Here is a 26862-nt window from a genome sequence, read left to right on the forward strand (position 1 = left end):
TTAAACTTTCGGGGAGAACTGTTCCAGCACCTCCATTAGCTTCTCCTTGTCCTCCAGTGGACTGTGGGTGCCTGCCAGGGGTAAGTGGGTACGGACTGGCTGCCTGGCTGGAAGACAAAAAATGAAAGCCTTTATGGATGCGTTTAACTACCTCTTCTGTCACGAAGGAGATGTATTCCTCAAGACACTATACCGCCCAGATATACCTCATGGTGTTAAAGCTAGGAAACTTACCCTCTAGGGATCTGAAAACACTGTTAGTTAAACATATCTTCCAAAACAGAAATCAAGTTAATTTAAATTGTATTCTGGGAATAAGAGTACTTGTCCTTTAGTGTGGTATGACTTGGACTGGGGAGCAAGAGCTCGGTTGTAGCTCAGGGCAGTACAGATAAAGGAAGGCTTTACTGTGGGGTTATGCCTCCTGCTCCCTGTCAGTAGTGCAACTCCTGCAGACCAATAACTTGAAATCATTGCTACAGGCAGAGGTTGTTTTTTCAGCATGAGACAGGATTTTTCCTTGCTTCCTGAATGTTTCTAGTGCTACACAAATTCCCCAACTGGGACCTCGTAGTTTGGATTATTTTCAGTCTTATAACGCTTATTTGCATGCTTAAAAGTAATGGTTAAATTCTAAATGCTACAGAACGTCAGCTAATTGCACAATCACCAGAAGTAACATGTATTCAACATAGAGATGTCTGACCATATTTTCTCAATTTGACACTTTGCTTGGTTTTCCAAATCTCATATTCTTCACTCACTCTGGGAATACAGCTATATCACCATCCGTTCCAAGGGATGTTTCTCTAAGGACATGGTGTCTAGAGCCTGGGAACCTTGTGACAATGCTCTCAGAAGTCTGTGCAGCAGCAGTCAGAGCAGCACTGTTAGCCTGTTTAGTGAGTCCAACTTCTGCAGTAGCCAGCTGAGACCAAAAGTATGAGCTGTTGCAATACTGGGTGGCAGATTTCTCTGAAAACCTATCACACTTCCCAGGGGAGCAGAGATGTTTCCTCTCTTAAGAGCAAATGTTGTCACTGGCTGCACACACCACATGACCTCTGCTCATGGAAAACTGAGGAGAGAGAGAAATATGCAAAGGAACATTCCCTTCTCCATCACTGAACATGAACCGTTTCCTACCTAGCCATAGTGCCTAGTGCCTGTGCTAAAGTTTAGGAATTATGCATGAAAGTGAGGTTCAGCATCATGGAGAAGATGCTTCTAGTCTTTGGAAAGCTGGATTGTGTCAAACACTTCTTATTTATGTTGGCAAATGCAGTGAATCCTGGTTGTAGAAGTCTCACTTCCTTTCATTTATTTAAAAATACTTATTTTAATTTTTAATTAATTTTATTTTATTAATTTAATTTTATTTGGTTTTTTAAATTTTATTTAAAAATCAAAAAGTTGACTTTGTTTTGCACTCAAAGGGAAGAGAATAAAAGAGAACAGAGGAAACGGAGGGAAGGTGTGACTGGTTCAGCAAAAGGCTGTCTAGGGCCAGATGAGCAAAGGGACTAGGTGAGGGTCTGTGGCAAGTGCTCCTGCATACAAAGCCCTTTACTGAAAGGGCCTGAAGAGGCTCCATACTAAGCTGTGGTTTCCAAAGGGAAGTAGGAGAGAGAGAAATAACTGACTTCATCACTATTTGATAAGCATGGGACACAGACACAGGATTTCTCTTGCAGCCTTAAGAGTAGTCATGCCAAGACCAAAGCTCTCAAAAGTCTTAGCTATAGCTAAAGAGCCAAAGTATGTCCCCTGTTTACTAAAGCTGGGAATAGACAACAGCTAAAGGCAAGAGGCTGGTGGAATTATGGTCTTAGAGAAAGAACAACTGAGCAGAAGCATTAGGACCAGAAGGTGACAGGAGTACAAAAATCGCAAAGTCTGGTTCTACAAAAAAGACTGACGAGCTGGGATGTGGGGTTTCTGCATGTCTCAGACGATAACAGAAAAGAGGTCTGGTTAAATACCTGTCAACCAACCTCGTGTGACTGTCTGGGAGGGGACAGAAAGGACAAAGTCAACCCAAATCCAGAAAAGTCTGAACTTCCTGCATGTTCCACCTAGAAATTCGATGAACCAGGATTTGGAGGCCACATCCAACAAAAGTACAGGCCTTGTGTAAGCAATTACCATGAGCTTTACCCTTCTCCTTCTGCACTGATGCACACCACCATTAAGACATCTATGCTTCCAGCTGCTCCTACTAAGATGCCTGCCATTTGTCTGGGAGAAAAGAAAGTCTCTGCCCTATTTTTCCATTTGCTATGCTTATAGTGCCAAAAATGCCACTGTGCTCAATCTCCCAGTGTTAGAGAAAGGGGAATTGGCAGTTGTAACTACCATGGCAGGCAAGAAAAGCCTATCAAAGCAAAGCCGATCCCCAGTGCTCTGTGAGAAGGATGCTAATTTCTCAACATCCTAAAAGACGTTATTTGACAGCTGTGATTCACCTTCTCTTGGCACAGTCCTGCTGACAGCTATTTTTGTTAAAAAATGCTCAACCCTCCCTAAAGAAAAGCTTTTAAGTCTTTATCAGCTACTTTAGAGGAAAAAAACAGGGAGGTAACAACTTAACACAATTGTTCTCTGGTTGAACAATGCTCACTTGAACTTTTAAGCTTGGAATGATCTTGAGAAATACTTTGTCCTTTGAACAACACTTGCCTGGTCTGGCCTTCATCCCCTGCCAAACCATATGGGGTCCTACAGTTCAGGCAACGTAGGGATCTCCACTGCTATGCAAAGTCAGACACTGCTGCCTTACCTTGGAAGAAGAATCCGTTCAGGAAACTCATTGCTTCAGATGATAACTGCCATCCACACAACAGCTCCCTGGGCCTCTGTGCACAGGATATTCTTCATATTCTAACAGAAATGGTTGGACTGTGCAAAGACGCCAGATGTGGGAGAAACAGAAATACCCAAACTCAGGTATTCTAACAGGATTTTTAGCTCTTGTTTTCTCACCATTTTTATGAAACCAGTTGCAGCGCTGTATTTTGAAATGGTGTAGTCATCAGTACCTAAACCAATTACATAATTCATGTTTAAACTCTGGTTTCCCTTTATTTTGTCAAACAGCTGATGACTGAAGGCCCGTCCCTCATGGCTGTTTATCTTTGGGGGTTGCAGAGTCCTTGAACTTAGGGTGGGATAATTTCCTTAGACTTGAAATCCATAAAGTCTATGCAACAATAAATGTATTTTAAAGACATTTAGTTGGAAAGGGCAGCTTTCAAGTGTAAAGTAGATGGGGTAAATGCTTCTGCCATCAGAAGCAAATGTGGGAAACTGTATCCCTAGAAAAGATCTAGAGACTGGATTGCTAATCTGCATCCCAAGTTTGGGTGTTAGGGGCTGGTAAGGTATTGTGGAATGTCACATGCGTACTGGGTAACTGATGCCTGCCTGTCAAGCCATGGTCACTGAGGAACAGCTGCAGCTCAGACAAAGGGCTCTCCAGCCAAACATGCTGCTTCCCAACGGCAGTAAATGTTTAGAGGAAGGGGAGAGGAACAGAGCTTGCACAACGGTGCGTGCTCTGTTTTCCTACATGCCCTTGCAAACTCCCAGTGTCTGCAGGTTGGTACTTACAGAGGCAGAAGCTCTATCTGTGTATTGAACAGTCACTCTACAAATGTAACTTAAAGGTTAGCTTCAAGCATTGTGGCTCTGCTGTGCATCTGCCCAGGGCTGGAACCATTCATTGCCCATCATTATTCTCTGGATATACACAAATAGCAGACACTGTGCAGAACAGAGCTACCAAGGGGCTACAAAACTACTTTAAGCACCAATTTGGAGCCAAGAAATCACTGCATCTGTTGGAGACATCCACTTAGAAAGTTTTATTTCTCTTTGCCTTTAGACTAATCCTGAAAAGAAAGAATTACAGTCAGTGTCAAGCAGATATTACCTGGAGTGTCTGCCCAGCTGGGGTGCATAACAGAGAAACAGATGTTTCTGTGAGCTTTTCCCCATTGTTCTGTCAAGACAACTTGCTATCTCCAGGACAGAGCAAAAATAGCCAGACTAGCATCAAATTCAACAGCCTGTCCACAAAATTAGTTCCCAGGGAGATAAACTACATCAAATGTGCTGTAAAGGCCAGGGCATTTGTGCATAACAGAAATACAGCCTTGCTCATCCTGACTGGATCTATGGGATAATTTTGTCAGAGACCACCATGGTAATTGCAATCCATATCCTGACCACAAGCTTACTTTTAAAGTGGTTACAGTGCTTTTACTGAACCGGTCTGCTGCTGCAGACTGTAGGGAAGAACTGAGCAGGCAGAAAAGGGTTTGTCAGCAAGAGACAGTTTTCCCCCTTGAGAGTTATCTTAAATCAAATGAAAGTCTAGCCATGCTCTCCAGGCAAGATGGTATACATTTGTAAGTCCATGCCATCCTACTCCTGAAGAGTATTGCTTGTGCTTTTCTGCATAGGTTGGGTGCAATGTGCAAGCAACAGTGAACAACTGGCTTTTTGCCAAGCAGATGGTATAAGCCATCTAGCAAATGTGCTGGGCTTTGTTTTAAAAGCATGAACTGTACCTTTGTTTGTGCATACATCATAGTTCCATCAAATGTCCCGTTTCCTGACTACAAGTCAGGTATGTTTAGCATGGTATGTTGAACAAGCATGGCCCCAGAAGAGACAGTTATCTGTAATCAAAGGAATGAAAAGCAAATGAATGAAAAACAGAACCAGGAATTCCCCACAATTGCACTCATGCATGTAATGCGGTCTTCGGACTGCATTTGGAAACACCTAGGGAGCAGGATTCTTCGGCATACTCTGTGCTCGGCTTGTGCTCATGTGTGAGGCGTACCCGGAGGTGAGGTGAAAAAAACAGGATGTTTTTTAGGAAGTCATTTTCATTCTAAGTGGTGTTGATTCCTTCAGGCAACTTTGTGCTTCTTCCTTTTGGAAAGCAATTGGGAGAAAGAAAACAGTAGAATTGAACGGTTTGTAGTTGATAAGTTTAGCATTTATAGAAGGTAATTAGAAAACGGGAGGCTGTACGAAACTTGGGAAATTTCATTTCAAAAATAAACCTGCTGTCCTATTTTACACCAAGATCTCTGAGGTTCTGTACTCCTGTCACAGGTATTTTGCACTACACTGCAGGACATAACTTGCCCCAAGGAAAGTAAAAGGGGAAGTTTCCAAAGGAAGTGTTTACTTTGATTTCCAATGTAGGGTTGAGAGTAGCAGGCAGGAGCTTTTGCCTTGGGAAAGGAGGTGGCCCTTAGTAAAATCCATGAGGCTTCTAGAGATTATAACTAATCCTGCATTGCTAGCACAGTCAAAGAAATGCTGTCACAAACCAGAAGGTACAAACAGTAAACCACCGCTTTTCAACAGCATCACATACTCACCAGTCTGGCATCAGCTGCTTTTTCCAGTGCAGTTGTCAGAATGTAAGAAGTACCTAAAAGACAGGCACCAACACTAACTTTTGGTTTTAAAAAAGCTTTCTTTTCTCCTCACCCTCTGCAGAAACCTAAACCCCAAAGTCTCTTTACTTCTGACACTTGATCCAAATTTAGCGATGATTCTTGTTGCTGCTTTATTTGCAATATGCCAACTCAACTTGCAGCAGTCCGCGTTGCTGCACATTCACCAAAAGGCACATCAGTCATTTTATAGACTTTTATGTTTATTGTGCTTATGGAGCAAACTGCTCACTACATTCAGCCACGACTTTGAAGGCAAAATGCGTCAGGTCCTTGGGTGGAGGCGATGCCAGTGAATGAACAGGGAATGCATTTTACCTCCCTGTGTGACATACATACACGTACCTATGCCAAGCCATGAAAAAGAGAAGCAAACTGTGCTTCGCACTTGTGTTTCTCAGGGCCTTGCATGTTCACTTAAGACTCACCCATTTTTGCCTTCTCACTGTGAAATCGCTCAGAGTACACTGACGCTTTTGATTTGTGCTGCGCACAAAAAACGTCTCTTAAATCCCCAGCATGACAATTAGAGAAGATAAAGGAGCCCTTGGCATGGGGTGGAGGGTGGAATATTAATGTGGTGTGCCCAAGGCTGAGCTAAGATTACCTGGGGAAACTTATTGGGTCCATCCCCATTATAGTGTTAATTTGGCTTAGATTTATACGTACCACACAAATATATCCCATCACAGTTGTTACCATGACCAGCAAAGTTTGTTATTCAAAACACTGTTCAACACGTGTGTATGTGAGTCAGACACACCTAGTGATGTTTCACCCGCTCAAGTCAACACAGGGATTTTTCTTTTTCTTCTTCAGGGATATTTTTCATTTTTTTCCCTTCAAACTGTATTTTAAAAACTGTATTTTAAAACGTGTTAAATTCCAAATGAATCTGGCCCTATTTAGTCTATTGTTTCTGCTTCAAGTACGATAATCCCTCTCTTCTCTTCACAAATGGCTCCAGTTCAACAATTCAATGTCAGTGATAAACACATTATTTTCCATGAGCTACCAAGGCCATGTTTTCCACTAGATATGAAGACTTCAGCATGTGTCTTTATAACCTCTTTTCTGCAGAGGCAGTGAGATCACCCAGTTAAAATGCAGCCTGTTTATAAATATGCTACCAAAATCAAATGTGTTATATGCTTGGTGCACAAACTGTTCAGTTTCCCCGTCAGTCACAGCGATCTTCATTTCCTCTGTGTAATCAGAGGGACATCCATATGCACACAGTATACTTAAGCCCCTGGCAAATGAAACAAAGCGAATGCGCAGCAGATGAGTGAATGCAGCCTGTCTTCAGCAGAAAATGCAAGCAAAGGCAGTTGCTAGTGAATAATGAGAGCCCATATGTCCTCCCTGGTAGTGGTGGGGGACTGAAGGCTGACATCATGAAGACAAGAGCTACTGTCACAGGAGACTGTCACAGGAGACTGGCACCATGTGAAAACCCTAAAAACACCAATTCCTTCAGTACAAGCCGAGAGCATGGATTAAGTTCCGATTTGCTACGGATTCTTCAAGTGCGAAGTAACATCATGTCTTGGTTAAATAAGCTGCATCTCCTACTGGCAGAGCTGCAATGCACCAGCTATGATGACGCTTGATTTTACTGTCCCACAGATTAATCTACACTTTTAAGGGGCTTTGTGTTGATTTGTTAATTCTAAAGGGATGCAAAGATGACTGCACTAACATTGCCTCATTAACAACTGAGTTCTGTTTTGTTTTCCAGCTGGATGAGACAAATGTTCAATGCCAAAAATCCTGCTTATAGCAACTACAGCTTGTCAGAAGTTTATGTGCGTATTTAAAACCACAAAACAACTGCAAAACCAGCATCTCCTCTCTTCCTCAAGTTTATTAACAATTCTATAAATCCCACAGAGTCAGAGCACTCCATAATTTTGCCCCACAAAACCACATGCTCATTTGCTTTGAGACAAGAGGGCAAAAAAGACCAGTTTTGACCTCAGCTTCCTATGGTAAGTGCTAGTATCTCAAAGGACACACAGATGGGACACATCATTAAGCAGGCATTAAGACAGATGCATTTAATTTCACCCAGTACAAAATATTTCACCAAATATTGTCCTAGTTTTAATTATTTGAACACAAACTCCTTAGTACTTTAACCAATACACTTGGATATTGTATGTTCTTCTTTGATTGGGCTGGTTTGTCAGCTTGGACCAGAAGTTTAGTGCGATATTAGTAGAATAGATGTACCTTATTAATAAGAGGTATATTGTCAATTCGGATACACCATCAATTGAAACCTCCACATCTTTATTCATGTAAAAGCTGGCGCATAGTATGGCAGCTACATTCAAACCAATAGGAAGAATGCTAAGCACAGCCAGTGCAGAGGCCTGGCGCTGCACGTACCTCATGTCATGTGTTTTGCCAAACACAGCTGTACTGCAGCATGCAGTAATACAGAAATCAATTTCTAAGTGAAAGGGAAAGCTACAGATGAATGTGCTGTCTGACATAGTCCTGCTTATAAAAGCATGAATTGCACTAACAATATAAAAAATGAAAAAGGAAAAATTCCTTTCTGATTTCGTAGAAGAAACTCCATTCCCTTCTCCCCCCACTTCAGGAAATCAAGGTAGCATCCAAATTGTATATGCTTTTGCTAATAACTCAAAATTAATATAAACACACTGGACATCTGCCTTTCCAAAATGAACACTTCAGCATTCGAGTACGTTTCCTTGACACAAAAATCACTTATGTCTGTCAAAGGAGAAACCTCCTCCTGCAGAGCTGGATTAAACATGATGGTAAAGCATATCAAGTGTGATTAACCCTTAATTATCTCTGTGTTCAAACTGTACAGGTTTGGTTTGGGGTTTTTTGTTTTGTTTAAAAGACCAAGAGAGAACACAAAGGTGCGGATGAAGAGAAAGGTGGTGATCAACAGTGATGTGCCTTGCACCGAAAACATTAAGCATTGGGATACCTTGGTGATCCTGCCCCTCTTCTGAGAGGACTTCAGGAATTCTGTCAGAAACAAAGGAAGACCTTTTCTTTTTTTACCAGAAAACAAAAACCGCCACTGCTCCTGGGGGTTTCTGAGGAGCGCGTGTCCTTGTCTCAAGCAGATACTCTGTGGATGGAGATGCTCAGCCTTGAGGCCACCACATTTCCCAGTGTCTGTTTCATAGCAGCTGTATCTACAACGGACATGTGGCACCTGGGAGCAGGATGTTTCTGTCTGAACAGTTCTCCTGGACTATAGCTCATTTCTTGCACAGGTCTGAGTGCCTGCAGAAAAGAGCAGGATGTTTTGAGCTACTCACATGGTGGGAACTTGAGCAGCAGCCTCTCTCTGACACACATCTCAGACCCAGCAGGCAGGGAGCCACGAGTACACCTACATGGCAGTCTGTACATACAGCTGTGCTACCTGCATCTGTGACTGTGTGACAGAGGCCAGATGCTTGTACGTCATTTTTCCCAGCCATCAGGAGGTATATTGTCTACATGGACTGAAAGCTTGACTCCCGCTGATGGAGTAGTGTGGAAAAAATAATTTTGCAGTGAAATGGTATAGAACATCCCTTTAAAATCTGTTCCACAAAGGAGTTCAGCAAAATGAATCTGGGAGCTTGCTCAGAAGCAGCAGGAATGCAGAAGAGACTGAGTAACCATCCAGTCTGTCACCCCCACATACAGGATTTCATCTTGCCCTCGCTGAACTCTGCTAGGTGAGAAGTTGACTAGAGAAACCTACTGGACAAGCTATAGCCCAGTTCCACATTATGAGGTTTGACACAGAACTTGCTGGCCACGTTTTCTCTAGTTAAAGGGGCTCCTGGGACTGATGCACAATTTCTTTTAAAGGTAAGCATCCTCTCAACATTTGCTTTTCTCTGGAAAAATTCCTGTAAGTTGCACGTCTTGAAGCTGAGCTCACATATTAGGAAATCATACATAATAAACACAGTGTAATCAAAACCTTCCTATAAGGATAGAGCAACTCCATTCAACCAACTCTATCATACAGTAGGTTAGACACCAAGGGTTATCAGTCTGCACATTACACATGGTAATTCCAGTGAAAGCAAGGAGCACGGCACTTAATGGGAATAAACTTTGTTCATACACAGTCCTGCCCAAGTGCTGATCACATGAATGTTTGTCCTGGGTTCAGCAGTAGCAGTCATTTTTCTCCTTCTTGGTGGCTGGTGCAGTGCTGTGCTTTGACTTTCGGCCTGGGAACAGAGCTGATAACACCGATGTTTTTGGTTGCTGCTCAAATGTTTAGACCGGCCATAGGACTCTGTAAGCCTCATGCTATGCCAGGGACGAGGGGAGGCCGGGAGAAAGCAGAGACAGGACACCTGACCCAAACTGACCAAAGAGGTATTCCATACCACAGCACGGCATGCCCAGGGAGGTAACTGGGAGTTACCTGGAAGGGCACTCTCTTCTCGGTCGGGCTTGTTTCGGCGGGTGGTATCATATTCTCTCCCCTTGTTATTTCCCTTATCATTATTACTATTGGTGGCAGCAGTAGTGATTTGTGTTATACCTTAGTTACTAAACTGTTCTTATTTCAACCAGTGGGAGTTACATTCCTTCGATTCTCCTCCCCATTCCTCCGGGAGCCAGGGAGGGGTGTGCAGAAGGAGAAACTGTGTGGCTGACTGGGTTTAAACCACGACAATGTTTCTTTAAGTTTCATGTTTACTTGCTAAAGGAATTGCACACGTTCCCTTGTGGTCTGTTTTGTAATTGCTCCGCTTGCTCCAAGATCTTCCCAATTTCTTTGAGAAATGTCATATTGTGGTCCAATTAACAACTCTTGTTTTGAACACCATGCAGTGAACTCCTTTGTCAACCTGTATGAGCAGTAATTCAATGCCTTCACAATCACAGAGTGAGCCTTTGATGACGCGAGCATAGAAAACAAGGAGCTGTTACAGAGATAAACATCCAGTTCGTGCGCAAAGTTGTTTAAAACAAAACAGTACAAAAGTCAGCTTGTCAGCTGCACAAACTCCTAAATAAAAGTATGCTCTTTTTGCATCGGCAGAAGCTGAGGGGGCTCTATGGAAAACGCTGTGGTTGGGTTTTGCAGAAAGGTAGCTCTGCACATTCCTGTAAGAGTTACTTCTCTGTGGATCTCACCATCTCTACCACAGTATAACCAAAGTGAAAGCTATCCCCATGCAAGGTACAGAAGTCTACCGTATATCACAGACTGGTCTGTCCCACAGAGGGCTACAAATTGTTCTGTACTAGAACACAAAACTAAGCAAAACATAGAATAACCCTAAGAGAAAATATAAACACTGTGAAGGCAGCGCTCCAAAATGCTGGTGGTAGCAGGCTAAAGCTGAGTTACAAAACCTGGAAGACTCCTGAGGATTCATATTTCAGATTTGGAAGTCAACAGGATATCATGTATAGTAATAGTACATGAATACATACTCCTCTCTGCTTTACAGGTTTAAAGCGACCCTAAAACCTGCACTTCGGAATAGATTTGTAAAGAAAATTATGGTTTCAGCAGAAGTAATTTTGTAAAGGCACTGCCTGTTTATAACATCAAATTAATTGATGATGCAGTTATTGCAGACCCAAGTGCCTTGGTGGATTCTAGAATAATTTTTGCTTGATGTCCTATTTGGCAGTTACTGGTAAATTGTTGGTGAGGATTTTAATCTGCTAACATTCAGATAAAGGCAGGCAGCCAGCACAGCACTCAGTGAAGTTTCCCATCTGCCTGAGTTTTACAGTATTATTAGGAACAGCGTTATTTCAACTGTGAAAAAAGTGGGAACAAAAAAAAACCCTCCCCTTTTATTATACAGATTTCAATGGCTCATTCATCTGGTAAAAGTCATTTAAATTGCCTTCCTTTTCTTATGTTCAAGGCTTTCAAAAAAAGAACACACTGACAGTCCTCCTTGACCTGGTTATCTTGTCAAGCCTGCAGCTTATGCAGTCGCAAGCAAGAGACATCCCTGGATCTGCCTGCTGAGTCCAAGATCAGGAATGAAGATTTTAGTGTGCTGTCTCTGAGGGCCGTACAGCAGAGTGTACAGGAAGAGCTAATGAACATGAAAGACAAAACAAAGGTTTACGTTTCCCTTGAATTACAACACTCAGCTCAATAAGGGTTCCTCTGTGTCCTGGGAACCTAGGCTTCAGTACAGCTAGTGGGTGTGCGATTATGTTTAACCTTACCCTTTCACGTAGCACTTCTCATCCGTAAGTCTCAAAGCTCTTTGGAAAGAAAATGAGTATCATAGTCTCCTTTTCACAGGTGAGGCTCTCTTGCCAAAGATCAGGCAGTGACCTTATGGCAGAATGATAGCTGATATCCAAGCTGCCTGACTTCCAAGCGGTTCAGAGCACAGCCCACCAGGCCACTCTGCCTTCTGTGAAACACCAGTTAGATATAACTTACGTGTAGGGAAGAGACTGACAAATACCCATGAAGGTCAGGTAATTTTGCTGTAGATGGGCTGTACTGCTACTGTTGTAAAAAAGCATTTTATTTCCTCTGGCCTATCTCTTCTTGCACAGAGAGTAAATATATATGGCTGTATTATTAAAACATGAGAGCACATTAGACAATAGAAAAGATGCATGCTGGGAGCATTACTTATGTATGTCTGAGCGTGTTTTAGCATCCCCTTCACTGGCCAGTAGTAATAAAAACATAACATATATGCCATTTTTCCATGTCAAGCAATAAGATGTGTTGAGTAAAAGTAAAGTGAGGCAGGCTATAAAACAATGATTGTTTTAGTTAAATGTCTAGTGCTTCAAGAAGAGCATGCTGAACTTGCCTACCAAGGCTGACAGGTTTTCTCCAAAATGACTGAATATTGCCAGTTTGGAAAGTCTTTGTTGGGAGTTTTAATAAAACAAGGAAAATTAAATTAAATTAAATTAAAAAAAAAAAAGGAAGCATTGGCTCAGAAGTCTGCAAGTCTCATCAGAAGAAATGATTGTCGCTGCCCAGCTCCTAAGTACAAGGCCATCCTGTGGGAGACAATGTAAGTGCAACAACACACTAACTAAAGGATACACATATAAATCCTGCTCATCGTGATTGGCAGCTCCCCAGGAAGTGTGCCCACATTACCCCAAGACAGTCGCTCAGTTTCATACTGATGGAGTGATTCAACCAGCAACGTGCCATTTCAGACACGTGTCTCGCTAGTGCTCCCACATTACAGTGTAAGTGCTGCACAGCTATTGTGCTCTCTACACCTTCACTGAGCTCCAGCAATCAGAGCAACAATTCTTGGGGATTTAGCAGGGATAAAAAGTAAGACATTTTATATGACAGCAATAACAGAACCATAACAAGCCACGTGGTGTTTGTATCCGAACCCCATTTTAAGTGTGTTAGGCACCAGCACAGATACGGCTGCTGCTGCCTGCTCGATGCGGTTTGAACTTGAATATTAGACAAACCATACAGAGCCTGAACTGTCAACATGTACTTTGCATTTTCATGACCTTCGCCCACTTGCATATTCTGACAACACCAGAGAGGACTCTGCCCCTTCTGTTTTAGTGAGCTGTCCTTAATTAGCCAGTCAGTGGTGTTCCACATTCAGGGAAGTTCACTTTCTAATCTAACCACTATTTGTTTTTAACATATTCATCTTATCTACCTGAGGACTTATGCATTCACTTACCCCATATACGTCCAAGAAAAGACCAGGATATAAAGTATGTTTCACAAGTCAGATGACCAATTAGAACTGAACTCTAACATCCATTATGCTTGAAAACAGACTAACAAGTCAGTCAAGAGGAACATATTTACAGACCTGGTTTAAAAGCTCTTCAGCATTGCAGATGTGCAGTTCTACAGCTTATATGAATGTTAATCAGATACAGAATTCAAAGACTATATGCCCTGCATTTAAAGCATGGTACGGTTCAGAGTCTTACGTTCTTAGATAATTACAACCTATACACTCCTTTACTTGACCAGAGCTAAAATCCAGATAGGAAAAAAGCCAACAACGAAAGAAAGATGGAAGGAGCACATTGCGTGTGAAGATATGAAAAAGAAAAAAATCGTATTATTCCATCTTATTTCTGCAGAAATAAAGCAGTCATGACTTACTGCTTCCATGCTGCTGCTGAGGGGGACAACTGCAGATTTTCCAACCAGGATCTGGACCCATGTCACCCTTCAGGCTTTAGCTTTTCTGGGGAAAAAGGCAGAGAGGGCAATTTAGTTTGTTCTCTCAGCCCACACTCTAGTTTACAGCCAACTGATATACCAGCCATATCTAATTTAGCCAAGTTTTTCTCTGGGAACCTATAACCATGGATAGTTACCGATACAGAAATAACTTCTCCAAAGTAAAGCATGCCCAAAGGTACCTAGCTCTTATGAAAATTACTTAACACAGCGTCTACCCTGAGAGGCATTTCTCCATGCAGCTTTCTCCTACTAAGACTCCAGCAGATACAATTTATTACCCTATCTCTGACTTAGAAAACTCCCACACCATTGAAAGCATTGGTCCTTTATGTGTGTCTGACCTGCACACAAGAAGCTTTCTCCTGCACAGACAGTCTGTTTCAGCTCAACCAAGTCCCTCTTGATCCTAAAAGCTTCAAAGTTAACCCTTATTGCTGCCTAGGGAGAACAGTCTGAGGAAACATCCTCTTGTTCAACTTCTGCAGAGCTCAGGCAAGGGCTGGGTTAACTTACCTGTTTTACCTTATCTGCTCAAATGTGCAATCACCTCCTTGCCTTCTCGTACAGTCATGCAGCAAGTGATACACAAATGAACAAAGGAGATCTACACGTAGCATTCATGAAAGATAACACAGGAATTGCCCTCGTCCACTATAATTATTATTCAACTTCTTCTGTGCAGCTGCATCTCCCTAGTGTGGCTGATTCATAGCTGGGAAAGAAGAACTTGATGCTTCTGCTTGTATGATAAAATCTAATTCAAGTGATACGCTAGCACAGGTCCTCATCAATTAATTTGTTCAGTGTTTAAAACTAAACCAAAATGTTCGTTTCACTTTGCTTCTGGAAGAACTGCGCCTTTGCACATTGCTGGGTTTCTGTCTGAAAGACCCACAGGAGGGTCAAACTCACTTCAGGTGGGTACATTTTGCAAGGTGGAAGTTTTTGTACTTCTGCAGGCAGGGGGAATTCGGTGGCGAAATAAAATTCACTTTGAATTCTGACAACAGAAGAAAGTTAGCACAAGAAAATGAATCTGTGCCTTTATATTTGAATTAACTGCCACTTTAATGCAGTCAGACTTGCAGAAAAAAGTAAGCTGTATGTACCATATCAGCTAAGCAAAAGACGTATCTAAGATGTTAGTTTCCAAAGTAAATAAGACTTAAGGAAGCAAGACAGAAAAAAGATTGAGTATAAAACCTAAGAAGGGTAATGAGAGTCTAACAGAAAATGTGTGCTAAGAACTCCAAAATATGCAGCTAAAAAATTACTGCCTTTCTCTCTTTTTTTTGTAGCATTTCTCTGCGTGTGAATTGAGAATGGGCAAGAGTAAACAGACATGGAGACTAACGCAAACACGTTTAGAGCAAATTAAGCAGGTAACTGTGGGCCAAATTGTGAAATGCAAGCTACCTGTTTGTTTGACAAATTCATAGGCTACTCACTCCAAAGGCAGACACAGGATTGAAATATGCAAACTTACCCACACATTTCATTTATGTTCCATTTTGAATATTTCAGCAAACTTCCAGATTTCCTTGGAGTCAGATATATCCAGAATATGCAAGAAAATATTCTAGAGTAGCAAAAACAATGTCACCAAAACCAATGACTCTTCAGGACCCTTCGCTGTTAAGACCTCTCTAGGCGAAAAGGTTTTCAAACAGTATGAAAAAATCTTATCTCCAGAACACAGGTAAAACACTTAAGTTAACATGGACAACTGGGAATTCTAATTCTAGTCCTTAAAATATGCATAGTAATGCTCCTCCAGTGTTTGAGCATCCTCATGGTAAAACAAACAAACAAATCCTATTATCTAGTCAGAATTTTTCCCTGTTACAATATGTGTCTGCTGCCTCTTGTCCTTGCACTGCAGACCTCCAAGAGAAGCATGAGAATGCCTTCTCTACACTGTCCCATCTCAACCTTCTCTTAACACTGAGCAAAACCAGCCCTCTCAGCCTCTCCTTGCGCATCACACATCCATATCCCGTCACCCTGGCAGTTGGACTTGCTCCAGGACATCAATGACTTCCTCATTCTGGGGAACCCCAGACTGGGCACGGGACTCCTGCTGTGGTCTCACAAAGGCTTAATGGTGAGGAAGATGCCCTTCCCTCAGCCTGCTGGCCACAGTCATTTTCACAGAGCCTGAGGTGTGGTTGGCCTCCCTCACCCCGAGGCACACAACACTGGGTCCTTCTCTGCAAAGCTGCTCGCCAGCCAGCCCGTCCCAGCCTGCACTGCTCTGTAGGGTTACCCCACACCAGGGCAGGCCTGTGCATGTGTTCCTGGTGAACTTCATGAGGTTCACATCAGCCTAGTTCCTCACCTGTCAAATCCCCCTGAGCAGCAGCCCGGCTCTCCAGCCTCCCCCCTTATCAGAGATCATCTGCATTCTGGCAAGCACTGCGCTTCACTCCATCGCCCAAGCTAAGAGACATTCAACAGCTTTTGCTCCTGCATTGACTCATCAGGGATGACACTAAAATATTGTTAACAGATCAGCTCTGTACTGCTGATTGCCACTTTCTGAGCCATATGTTCCACATAGTTTTCCACCCAGCTTGTCATCCACCAGTTCAAATGACATCTCTCCAAACTGGCTACAGGGATACTACAGCAGACCATGTAAAAACCTTGGCATAGTGAAGGAGAAGCGGCAAGTACTGCTCTCCTCTTGTCCATAGTCAAAGTCATCTCACCAATCGCAGAGACCAGGATGGTCAGGACAGGTTTGCCCTTGATAAATCTACACTTTTGTTCTCAGTCATGTTCCTATCTTCCATGGGGATTTGCTCCATAATTTTCCTGAAGAGCAAGGTGAGGATGACCAGCCTGTACTTCCCTAAATCCTGTTTGCTTTTTCTGGAGATGGGCGGTTTCCCTTTCTCCAGGTAACAGGAAGCACCTCCTGCTTTGAGGAGGTTTCCCTTGAAGATAACCACCTTTTCCCCAAGTCCTTTTGCTCTCCATGGCTGTCTCCCATGGGATCCTGCCAAGCAGATCCATACAAAAAAAGGCAAAATCTGCTTTCCTAAAACCAAAGACTAAATTATTGCTCACCCTTCTTGCCTGTCTCGATCTTAAATTCCACAATCTCATGGGCACTTCCACCAGCTATTGAAGACTGCTACTTACAGCAGGCCCAGCAGAGATCACCTCTAGCTGTCTTGTCAAACACTCATATCAAAACATTGTCCCTGATGCTCTCCAGAAGTCTCCTGTATTGTTTATGTCTTTCTGTTTTGCCACAGGTTTTGGGGTGGTTCAAAGTGCTCCATGAGTATCAGGACCTGCGATCACAGGGCTTCCCTAGACCTCTGAAAAAGGCTCCTTCTACTTCACCAGGACGTCTGCAGTAGACACCCACCATGACATCATCCACATTGATCTGACCTCTGTGCCTTACCCATAAACTCTCAGCTGGCTCATACATTTCAGAGTAAAGCTCCACGCATTCAAGCCACTCCTTTGCATTGAGCACAACTCCTCCTCCTTGTGTTCCCAGCTTGCCTTTCTAAAAGGGTCTGTATACAACCATTCTGTGGCAACCATATCTCTCTAACTGCAGTGAGATCACAGCTCTGCAGCTATGCATGGATTCCTGTGTTTCCTATGCTATGCATATTCATGTACAGGCACCTGAGATGGGCTTCAGTCATGTTACTTTCACAGGAAAACTGTGAGAGCCTCCTCCATTGTGCTGTCAAATGCCAGAAATGTACTCACTTTCCCCATGACTCCACTACTCTTGTGGGTTTGGTCACAGTGAAAACCAGTGAAACCAGTTTAAAGCTCTTCTCAAAGGCAAACCTAAGCTGGTTGCCAAAGATACTTTTGCTCCACTTTGTCACTGCTGCTCAGAAGGCTCATTTCTCAGAGAACGTCAAAGGGGTCATAAAGGCCAAAGACAAAATGACAAAGGCCAAAGTGACAGTGGCATGCTCAGGTGTTAACCTGCAGGGTACGTATGCTCCTGCCCAAGCCTTTCTCTTCCACTGGAAGGATTTAGGAGAGCACTACTTGGGCTCTCATGCCGTTCACTCTCCCTAAGCACTTTTGATGAACTTAAGGTCACCCCTCACAATGACATGGATGCCCATGCTGGGCAAGAAGAGGTCCTAGTCTCAGGTCCAGAGAAGCCTCATTGGACTCTCCACAGTACCCTAGATCTGACTGCCCAGAAAGAGACAAACAGCCCAAGACATCAAGCCAAGACTGCAGATGGGTGCCTCCATCCCCCACAGGATTGTGCCTCCAGCCATAATCACCCACCACTTCCTCCCAGTGCTGACAGCCAGTGGTTCAGGCTCATCTGTCTCCAACACCTACCCTGACAGAGCTTGTTCTTCCTCATCTGTTACCATGGCACTATACCTGTCTTCTAAATGCACATCTGCAGGCAGAGAATGAGCCTGCCTTCTATTGCCAGCAGTCACAAGCTTCCATTCCTCCTCATCTTGGGAGTGTCTATCCAACACTTGTATGAGCATAGCTTCTATCTGTCCCTTCTTCTATGCAATGTGGGGTTTGTGCTCTTCTACTCTCTGCAAAGATCCTGTCAGTCTCCTGTTTCTGTTCCCTATGGCTATGCAGCCTGCTCATCTCCTGTTGCCACTTCACCTGGCAGCCGCACACTTTGATGGCAGCAGAACCCAGCAGATGAGGCCACCATCATGCTCTGCCCCAGGCTCAGGAAGAAGCACCAGTCACTCCCTGCTGTCCAGCATCTGCCCCATCGTTCCTCTGGAGCTCTGTTTGGGCCAGGATTCCACATTGCCAGGGGCAGTTGCTCCAACCATGGCAGGAAAAGCGCCCTTTCAGGTGCTCAATCCAGCTGCCTCAGAGTGTTGGGTGCCTTCTGGACACCCTTTCATGCTGCATTAACTGCTAAGTCCTTGTTAGCCACCTCATGTCACAACAGCCTCGCAGTGCTTTTAACTGCTCTGGAAAGGAATGTGGATGCAATAGAATAAAAAAAAGAAATGGAAAAGCTTGACACAGAGCAAAGTTATAATTTTCTAAACCACTAAAGCTAGAAATATTTCCTCTCTCCAAACACCAAAAACCTTTTACTGTTTGTTAAGGCAATTCGCATGCTTTTTACAGATTTGTATTCTACCCAGTACCAGCACAGTGGTATTTATCCACATACAAAAGGCATGTCAACTCCTACTCTTCTCTTAGATAGCACTTAGCCTCAAAGACTCTCCTATAGTCCTATGACGTATCCCAGGAAAAGGCAGTATTAAAATAATTATGCAGAGGATGTGTTCCCATGCAAAACAACAAATAATCATTAAAGGACCTCCTGTCTTTCCAAGTTACTTCTTTAAATGCTCATTACACAAGCAAATGAGGTAAGAGAAGGAGCTGAGAAAATTGTAAGGCATTATTCCCTGCCTGTAATTCTGCTTGACTGAAGATAAAAACCACATGATTTTTTTCTCTCAAGCCATTGCATTTCAGCTCCTTATTTGAGTTAGGCCAGAATTTTCTCCTTGTAATGTTCATTTCTGTCCAAAAGCTGCTCTGTTGTTTCTAATTCGAGACCTCTCCAAGAGCTTTCTAGTTTTAAAGTTACCACCATTATCTACTGGTACAGAAAAGCTGAAGTTTTCTGGGCAAATGTTCAATATTACAAGTGATTTCAGAGAGAGAAAAGGATGTAAATCAACACTTATCTGCCTAAGACTGTCACATTGGGTCAGAAAAAAGACACACAGGCCTGCTCGCTATGAAAGTCGTGGTAGCAAAGTCTTTTTCTTTAATCGCAATGACTACATCTACTTTAACATATTAGGAGAACGTTCTAGTGCCCAGTGCATGCCAAGTAACTCCAATACAGCACTGAACTTCAACATGTGTTGCTATGAAGATGGAAAAAATCTTTGGATCTCTGTCCAGATGATCAGGGAGAGCAAGTTAAGTCTGGATACAGCTTGTCAAGCTGCAGGTAAAGCATTTTATTATCATTCTGTATTGCTTCTGAACAAGAACTTATAAAGAAGGATGCTCTTGTGGACTCCTTGTACAGCTTGTCTAATGCTTCACTGAATGCTTCCTATAAAAACGCCCTGTCCCCAGGGTCACAAACAAGTTCTGCAGTGCCCTCATACTCTTTCACGACTAGAGAAACTACAGGCTTGCAGCCTACCAAAAAGTGGAAATGTGGTAATTGTGCTGCTTTTAGGGAAGAAAATTATTGGCCTCAAGTCTTATTTCACCGAATGACAGAAAACAGAACATGAAGGAGCCTTCAGAGGTCAGACTCACCCCTCTTCCCAGGCTGTCTGGCTGTAGCTAGAAAAAGATAACACAGATAATCACCAGTCTTACTGCAGCCATGGGATTACACAGTTATAGACAGCTGATAAGTATTTATTTTTACTTAAGGACTGATCTAATTCACCTTCATTAAAGAACTGCAGTGTAATGCTGGTTGTGTCACACTAGGGAGCTGAAACCAATGAGCAGAAATTTACTCAATATGGTATCTCTAATCATAAAAAGTCTTCAGAATTTTTGATCCATTCAAAATACTATTACTGGAATCAAAATACTGTGCTCAAGAGCCAAGTCACTACTTAAAATGATGACAGCTCTCCATGCAAGTGCTGTGGGTTAACCTTGGTAGGCAGTTAAGCCACAACCTCTCATTCTCTCCCCTTCCAGTGGGATGGGGGAGAGAATCAGAAGGGTAAACCAGACAAAACTTGTGGGTTGAGATAAAGACAGTTTAATAAGTAAAGCAGAGGTGTGTGTGCAAACAATGCAAAATAAAGAATTCAATTACTCATTTTCATTGTCAGGCAGGCGTTCAGCAATCCCCAGGAAAGCCGAGCTTCATCATACGCAACAGTGATATAGAAAGCCAAACACCATAACTGTGAGCGTTCCCCCTTCCTCCTTCTTCCCTCAGCTACGATTGCTGAGCACATCGTATGGTCTGAGATAGCCCTTTGGTGAGCTGGGGTCAGCTGTCCTGTCTATGTCCCCTCCCGGCTTCTTGTCCATTTCTAATCCACTTGCTGGTCGGGTGGGGTGAGGAGCAGAAAAGGCCTTGATGCTGTGCAGCCACAGTTCAACAACAACTAAACCATGGTGTTGTGGTCTAAGCTCAGTTGGCAAGTCTGCCACGCAGCCTGCTCTCTCACTCCCAGCCCTTTCCTCCCCCAGCTCCCAGAGGGATGGGGAGGAGAATCGAAGGAATGTAACTCCCACGGGTTGAGATAAGAACAGCCCAGTAACTAAGGTATAACACAAACCACTACTGCTGCCACCAATAATAATAAGGGAAATAACAAGGGAAGAGAATACAACCGCTCACCACCCGCCGACCAATCCTCATCCCGACCCAAGCAGTGATCTCGCCCTTCCGGATAGCTGCCCCCCATTTATATAGTGGGCATGACGTGCTGTGGTATGGAATACCTCTTTGGTTAGCTTGAGTCAGGTGTCCTGTCTCTGCTTCCTCGCAGCTTCCCCTCCTCCCTGGCAGAGCATGAGGCTCAGAAAGTCCTTGGTCAGAGTAAACATTACTGAGCAACAACTGAAAACATCGGTGTTATCAGCGCTGTTCCCAGGCTGAAAGTCAAAACCACAGCACTGCGCCAGCTACTAAGAAGGAGAGAAATGACTGCCACTGCTGAACCCAGGACACACGGGTTCTCAGCATTGCTTTGGTCACAAATCCAAACCACAGCACCATAGGAGATCTTATGAAGAAAATTAATTCTGTCCCAACCAAAACCAGTGCATCAAGATAGAAAGATGGCAACTGCACTTCTCCGTAAGCACACCCTCCTCAATAATTAGCAAAAGCAGCAATGACAGCTACAGGGGTATAATGTACAGTGATATACATGAAAGCAAAAATATCTAAAAGAAGGGAGGAAGTAAGGAAGTGATATATAAGAAAAGGAGATGGAAAAGTATGTAGAATATAGAACTAGGATCACACACAGGACTTCACAGAGCAGCCAATCTTAGCAAATCAAGAGCATGTTATTCAGGCACATAAAACCTTCAACTCCAGTGCTGTAGACTCGTAAATGTTGTTGTAAGAGTGTTGCAATGCATTAACTTTGGCAAGTCTCAGCCACACAGTTAGGGATAGTTAAGACATCACAGAACCTTCTGACAACAAAAATTAAATAAAACAGCATGCTGATGGTGATGTTATTAATGACAGAAAACATCACCCAGTGAAATTGAATCACTTCAAACCATATGGATGATAAACTGCTAGATGTTTCCATGTCCATATGAAAATACCATTACCAACAAAGCAGCAAAATGATGACACGGAACACCTCAAGGCCTCAGAAGTCTTTAACATTAACAATCTTTCTAAGAGTAAACAACAGACTGACAAACGGCTCACCTAATTGATCGTTTCCATCACTGCTTCTCCTCGAAAGACCCCAGCTCATTCCTTACTTCTTCAAACCAGCTGAACCGTGCCACCTGGTGGATTCCGACCAGAAACACAGCTGACCATTCATTACCGACTGTGCCCAGCAGCAAAGAGGGAGGGCCAGGCAGCGATGTGCAGTTCGCAGCCCTTCTTTGGGGTTAGTTTTTGACACAAACCAAATGACACAAAAAGCGTTTCGTGATTGAGTTCCAGACTGCGGGAAGCCTGCAGCCTGCTAGCAGCAGTGGCAATACTGGCCAGGCGGTCACTGCAATGCCATGGGCGCTTCCCAGCAGCAGAACGCTCCTGAGCTCGGCACAGCTAACAGTCCCATTCCTCTGCTGCCAAGAGCTGAGCGGTGGCTTTTCATCAATGCTGCTGAAGCTTAGGTCTGCGGATTTCTCAGGGCTCCCATGTCTCCTGCTGGTGAACTGGAAGCAGGGAGCTGGTTAGAGCCATAGCAACGCATAGCAGTCCTGGGTCCACCAGCCTTGGGCCATTCTCGGGAACAAATTCCCCCTAAAAAGCACAGTTCCAGCTGTCCCATCAAGCAGAGAAGACGCATCAAAAATATCAGTGAGGTCTGTCCAGAGATTTCAAACAACCAGTTTAGGACACTGGGAGTGGATATAATAGGAAAGCTGTGAGATTTCTGCTCTCTGCTGAGATGGAATTATTTCTCCCTGTAGCAGCCCTCACAGGGCTGTGCTTTTATTTTCTCCCCACCTTGTAGTGTTGGGGATGGGAGTGAGAGAGCTACTTGGTGGGCACCCGATATCCAGCCAAGGTCACCCCACCACAGTCCTGTTTGGTGCCCAGTGTGGAGCCTGAGGAATTTCAGATTGGGATGGTAATTGAGAGAGGTAACAGACAAAACAGGGAATCATAGAATAGTTAGGGTTGAAAAAGAGCTTAAGAACACCTGAGGAACTCCTGTTGTAGTTGTGGTGAAGGAACAAGAGGCGGATTGCCTGTGTATGTTGTCCACTTCTGTCCAATGTTATGATGATATTTTAATTTTGGGGTGGGGAATTCTTTGGCAGGACCTGTGGTCCCATGGAGAGAGGAGCCCACACTGGAGCAGGTTTGCTGCAGGACTTGTGGCCCTGCTGGGGACCCACACTGGAGCAGTTTATGAAGAACTGCAGCCTGTGGGAAGGACTCATGTTGGAGCTCATGGAGGGCTGTATCCTGTGGGAGGGACTGGAGCATGGAAGGGTGTGAGGAGGAAAGAAGCAGCAGAGACAACATATGATGAACTGACCACAACCACCATTCCCCATCCCCCTGTGCAGCTGGGGGAAGAGGTAAAGAGTTCAGAAACAGAGTCAAGACTGGGAAGTAGGGGGGTGTGTGTGTGCTTTTAATGTTTGGTTTTATTTCTCATTATCCTACTCCGATTTGATTGGTAATAAATTAAACTCATTTCCCCAAGTCAAGTCTGTTTTGGCGATGATGGTAATTGCTGAGTGATCTCTCCCCGTCCTTATTTCAGCCCATGACCTTTTAATTGTATTTTTAATCCACTGTCCAGTTGAGGAGGGCAGTGATAGAGTGGCTTTGGTGAGCACCTGGCCATGGTTAACTCACCACAACTGGGCATGCAGCTCATACAAGCAACAAACCTCAAGGTTCTTCTGAAACTCTCCAGCTCTCCATTGCACTGCCAGAGTTGGCTGGGTTACTTTTACCAAGTGCACAACTGCAGGCAGTGGTGGGAAGCTCCCAGATCTGGGATAACCATACAGATAACCCTAACAAATGTTTGTGTTACACATGCACCATACATGGAAGGGACCATGCACAGACAGGCACTGAATATATACAGATCAAAATGAAAGACAGTCTTTATCTGAGGGAAAACAGATTTCATGAGTGAGAGAAAAGGCAGGCAACCAGAAGGTGCAGTGTCCAATGCTCGCTTCTTTGGACATCCTCACAGTGACTTCACTGCAATGGAGGGCTTTAATTACAGATCTTACAGCAGTTCGGGATGTGTATTTGCAGGTGTTTTAGAAATACCTCCCAAATAACAGGGCACAGCACAAGTTATGCATGCAGGTACAAATCAGACACATGGAATCTGGCCTTCAAGCTGATCAGAAACAGCCTCATAGAATCATAGAATAGTTAGGGTTGGAAAGGACCTTAAGATCATTTAGTTCCAACCCCCCTGCCATGGGCAGGGACACCTCACACTAAACCATCCCACACAAGGCTTCATCCAACCTGGCCTTGAACACCGCCAGGGATGGAGCGCTCACAACCCCCCTGGGCAACCGATTCCAGTGCCTCACCACCCTAACAGGAAAGAATTTCCTCCTTATATCCAATCTAAACTTCCCCTGTTTAAGTTTTAACCCATTACCCCTTGTCCTATCACTACAGTCCCTAATGAAGAGTCCCTCCCCAGAATCCTTATAGGCCCCCTTCAGATACTGGAAGGCTGCTATGACAGTCTGCTATGTATAGTCTACAGCAGAAAACATTCTGTGAGAAGAGGTGGGGTTTAAGGTCTTTGAGTATGAACCTTTTTCTTGCTGTTAAGGAGAGAGGACAGTCTTGGTGTGACCTACAGGCTAAGAAATTGATTAAAATTTATTTTCCGTGGTAAAGATTGAAATTACTTGAACTTCAACAATACATGGGAATTGTCAGAGTGGTTGGGAGAAGACTGCATCAAACTGGAAGTGCTGTTCACAGGCGTAAAATAGAGCCCAAATCTGCAATGCCATGAGACACCAATTCAGAGGAAATTTGAGCTAAAAATATTGTCATCAAGACATCATTATTTACAGAGATATGCAGTGCTTGAAGGTAAAGCCAGCAGAGCTTGGTTATTCTGCTGCTGAATCAGAACTCCTTATATTCTTGTCATAATATACTTGAAGAGATTCAATGAGAAGACAGAGACCCAAAAACTGATGCTGAGTTTCAGAGCAACTCGTTCGAGGACAGGATCAGGAACATATTGTTAAGCCATTTTAACTTTATATGTACAGCAACAGCCACAAAAGGTATCAGACAACCAATCCGTGCCCATTGATGTTCTTCTAGCTCCTGACACAAGACATGGTGACCAAAATCTATACAGATCCAGTCAGCCTGACAGCTTGCAAAACCTGGCAGGCATATCCAGTCACCAGACAAAGCAATAATTACATTAAGGCTATTACACATAATAGCAGCATTGGGAACCTGAAAATCAATCACATCCTGGCACTGATGGGGATCTTCAACCCAAAGGCTCTTTGGTGCTAATAATTTTGAATTAGTTTAATTTAACTGAGTCACCACTTTCCTTCACAATATAGTTACGAAACCTAAGCAGGCAAAGAGAGCAAAAAACCACATGCTCCTCCTTTTCTACATGCCAAAACTCCTATCACTCTTTCACAACAGGAATTATTTTGTCAACTCTGAAAGAGATTAGTTTTATCCTTCGACAGTAGCTAGTTCCAGTTCATACCATCTCCTTGGTTACAGTGAGCAACAAAAAATGGTTGCATATAATCAGTTAAAGTGCACAAACTGCAGGTTATCATCACAATTGAGCACAACTATGTTGTTTCTTTCATCTCATCTTAGCCCAGCCAATTGCTTTCTTTCATCATAAGATACATTTGTAAGTTCTACAAACCAGTCCAAATTCATCCAAGCCGCTGCTTGTACCAAATCAGTCTTAAGTGGGCCTTGATCCATCACCAGCATCCTTAGATGCCACTATAACACAGTTTCAGTAAACATGCACTTGAGAAACACTTTGCAGATCCTTTCCGCTAACTTGGTTTCATTATTCTAGTTTTCATTGCTTATGCTTAAACCTCTAACCGATGCTAACAGCCCTGTAAAATAACACACCTGATCCCTCATCCCAGGGAATTGTGTTTCCACTGGAAGGCCAAACCTACTTCCCTCCACCTTCTCCATTATGGCCCCTCAGGCCCCTCATTACAGCCTGTCTCACCTCCCCTCACTGTCTCTTTGGTTGTGGCCCTGCCAATGCTGTTCATTGCGCCAGTGGCCAGAAAGCACCTTCCAGCCACATCACCTCCACATCAGCTGGACTGAAGTGCTCGGAGGCAGACTCACAGCTGGTCCTGAATAAATCAGAGTTACCTGTGAGAAACAAGAATACTTCCAAAGAAACTCAGAGAAGGATTGAAAAGCACCTCCCCTCACAGCTCAGCAAATGTGAAACACCTCCCCTCTCCCTACTACCCTCCATACCCATGGGACAGGTCACATACAGTGCCAGGGACACTAAGGAGTGACGCAGTAAGAACTGAAGGTGTTTGCCTGTTACAAGGCAAACAATGACGCTCATGAGGGCTGTGGGCTTTCACAGGTAAGGCATCGAGATCAGTCCGCTCCGGTGGGGCTCGGCACGCTCTGACTAAGAACGCCTAAAACACCAAGCCACCTGGAAGAGGTTAAACGCCCGCGGACGCACAGAAACGCCCTAGCCCGGCCGCAGCGCCCGCCCCATCGCTGCCCGGGGGGAGCAGCCGCCTGTACCTCGTGCACTCCCGCACCCCGTCACGAACCACACGCGTTGCGGTACCAGGACGTGCTGGCCCCTCTTTTGCCTTTATGTGAGGCGGCCAGTCCAGCCCTGCCTGCCCGCCGCCGCTATTGCTGTCCGAGCTTGTCGGCAAGAGACGGTGTGAGGAAAGGAGGTGTGTGTCTGTGCGGGGAGTTGTGTCTCCTTCATCCCCCACAGTGGTTTGTGGGTTGGTGTCTCTTATCCCTTCCAT

General features: G+C 43.9%; 1 protein-coding gene across 1 annotated transcript; it reads right to left on the reverse strand.

The window, feature by feature from the left end:
* Positions 1-26862, reverse strand: DHRS12 (dehydrogenase/reductase 12). Its single transcript, XM_065677159.1, is given in 13 exon segments — positions 1-107; positions 2780-2822; positions 2824-2880; positions 2983-3038; positions 3932-4020; positions 4567-4682; positions 5400-5452; positions 5906-5963; positions 15164-15256; positions 22073-22155; positions 26073-26156; positions 26159-26205; positions 26624-26862. Coding segments are annotated over 13 exon segments (1125 nt in total).

This window comes from Lathamus discolor, chromosome 4 (assembly GCF_037157495.1).
Source record: "Lathamus discolor isolate bLatDis1 chromosome 4, bLatDis1.hap1, whole genome shotgun sequence".
Classification (NCBI taxonomy): Eukaryota; Metazoa; Chordata; class Aves; order Psittaciformes; family Psittacidae; genus Lathamus; species Lathamus discolor.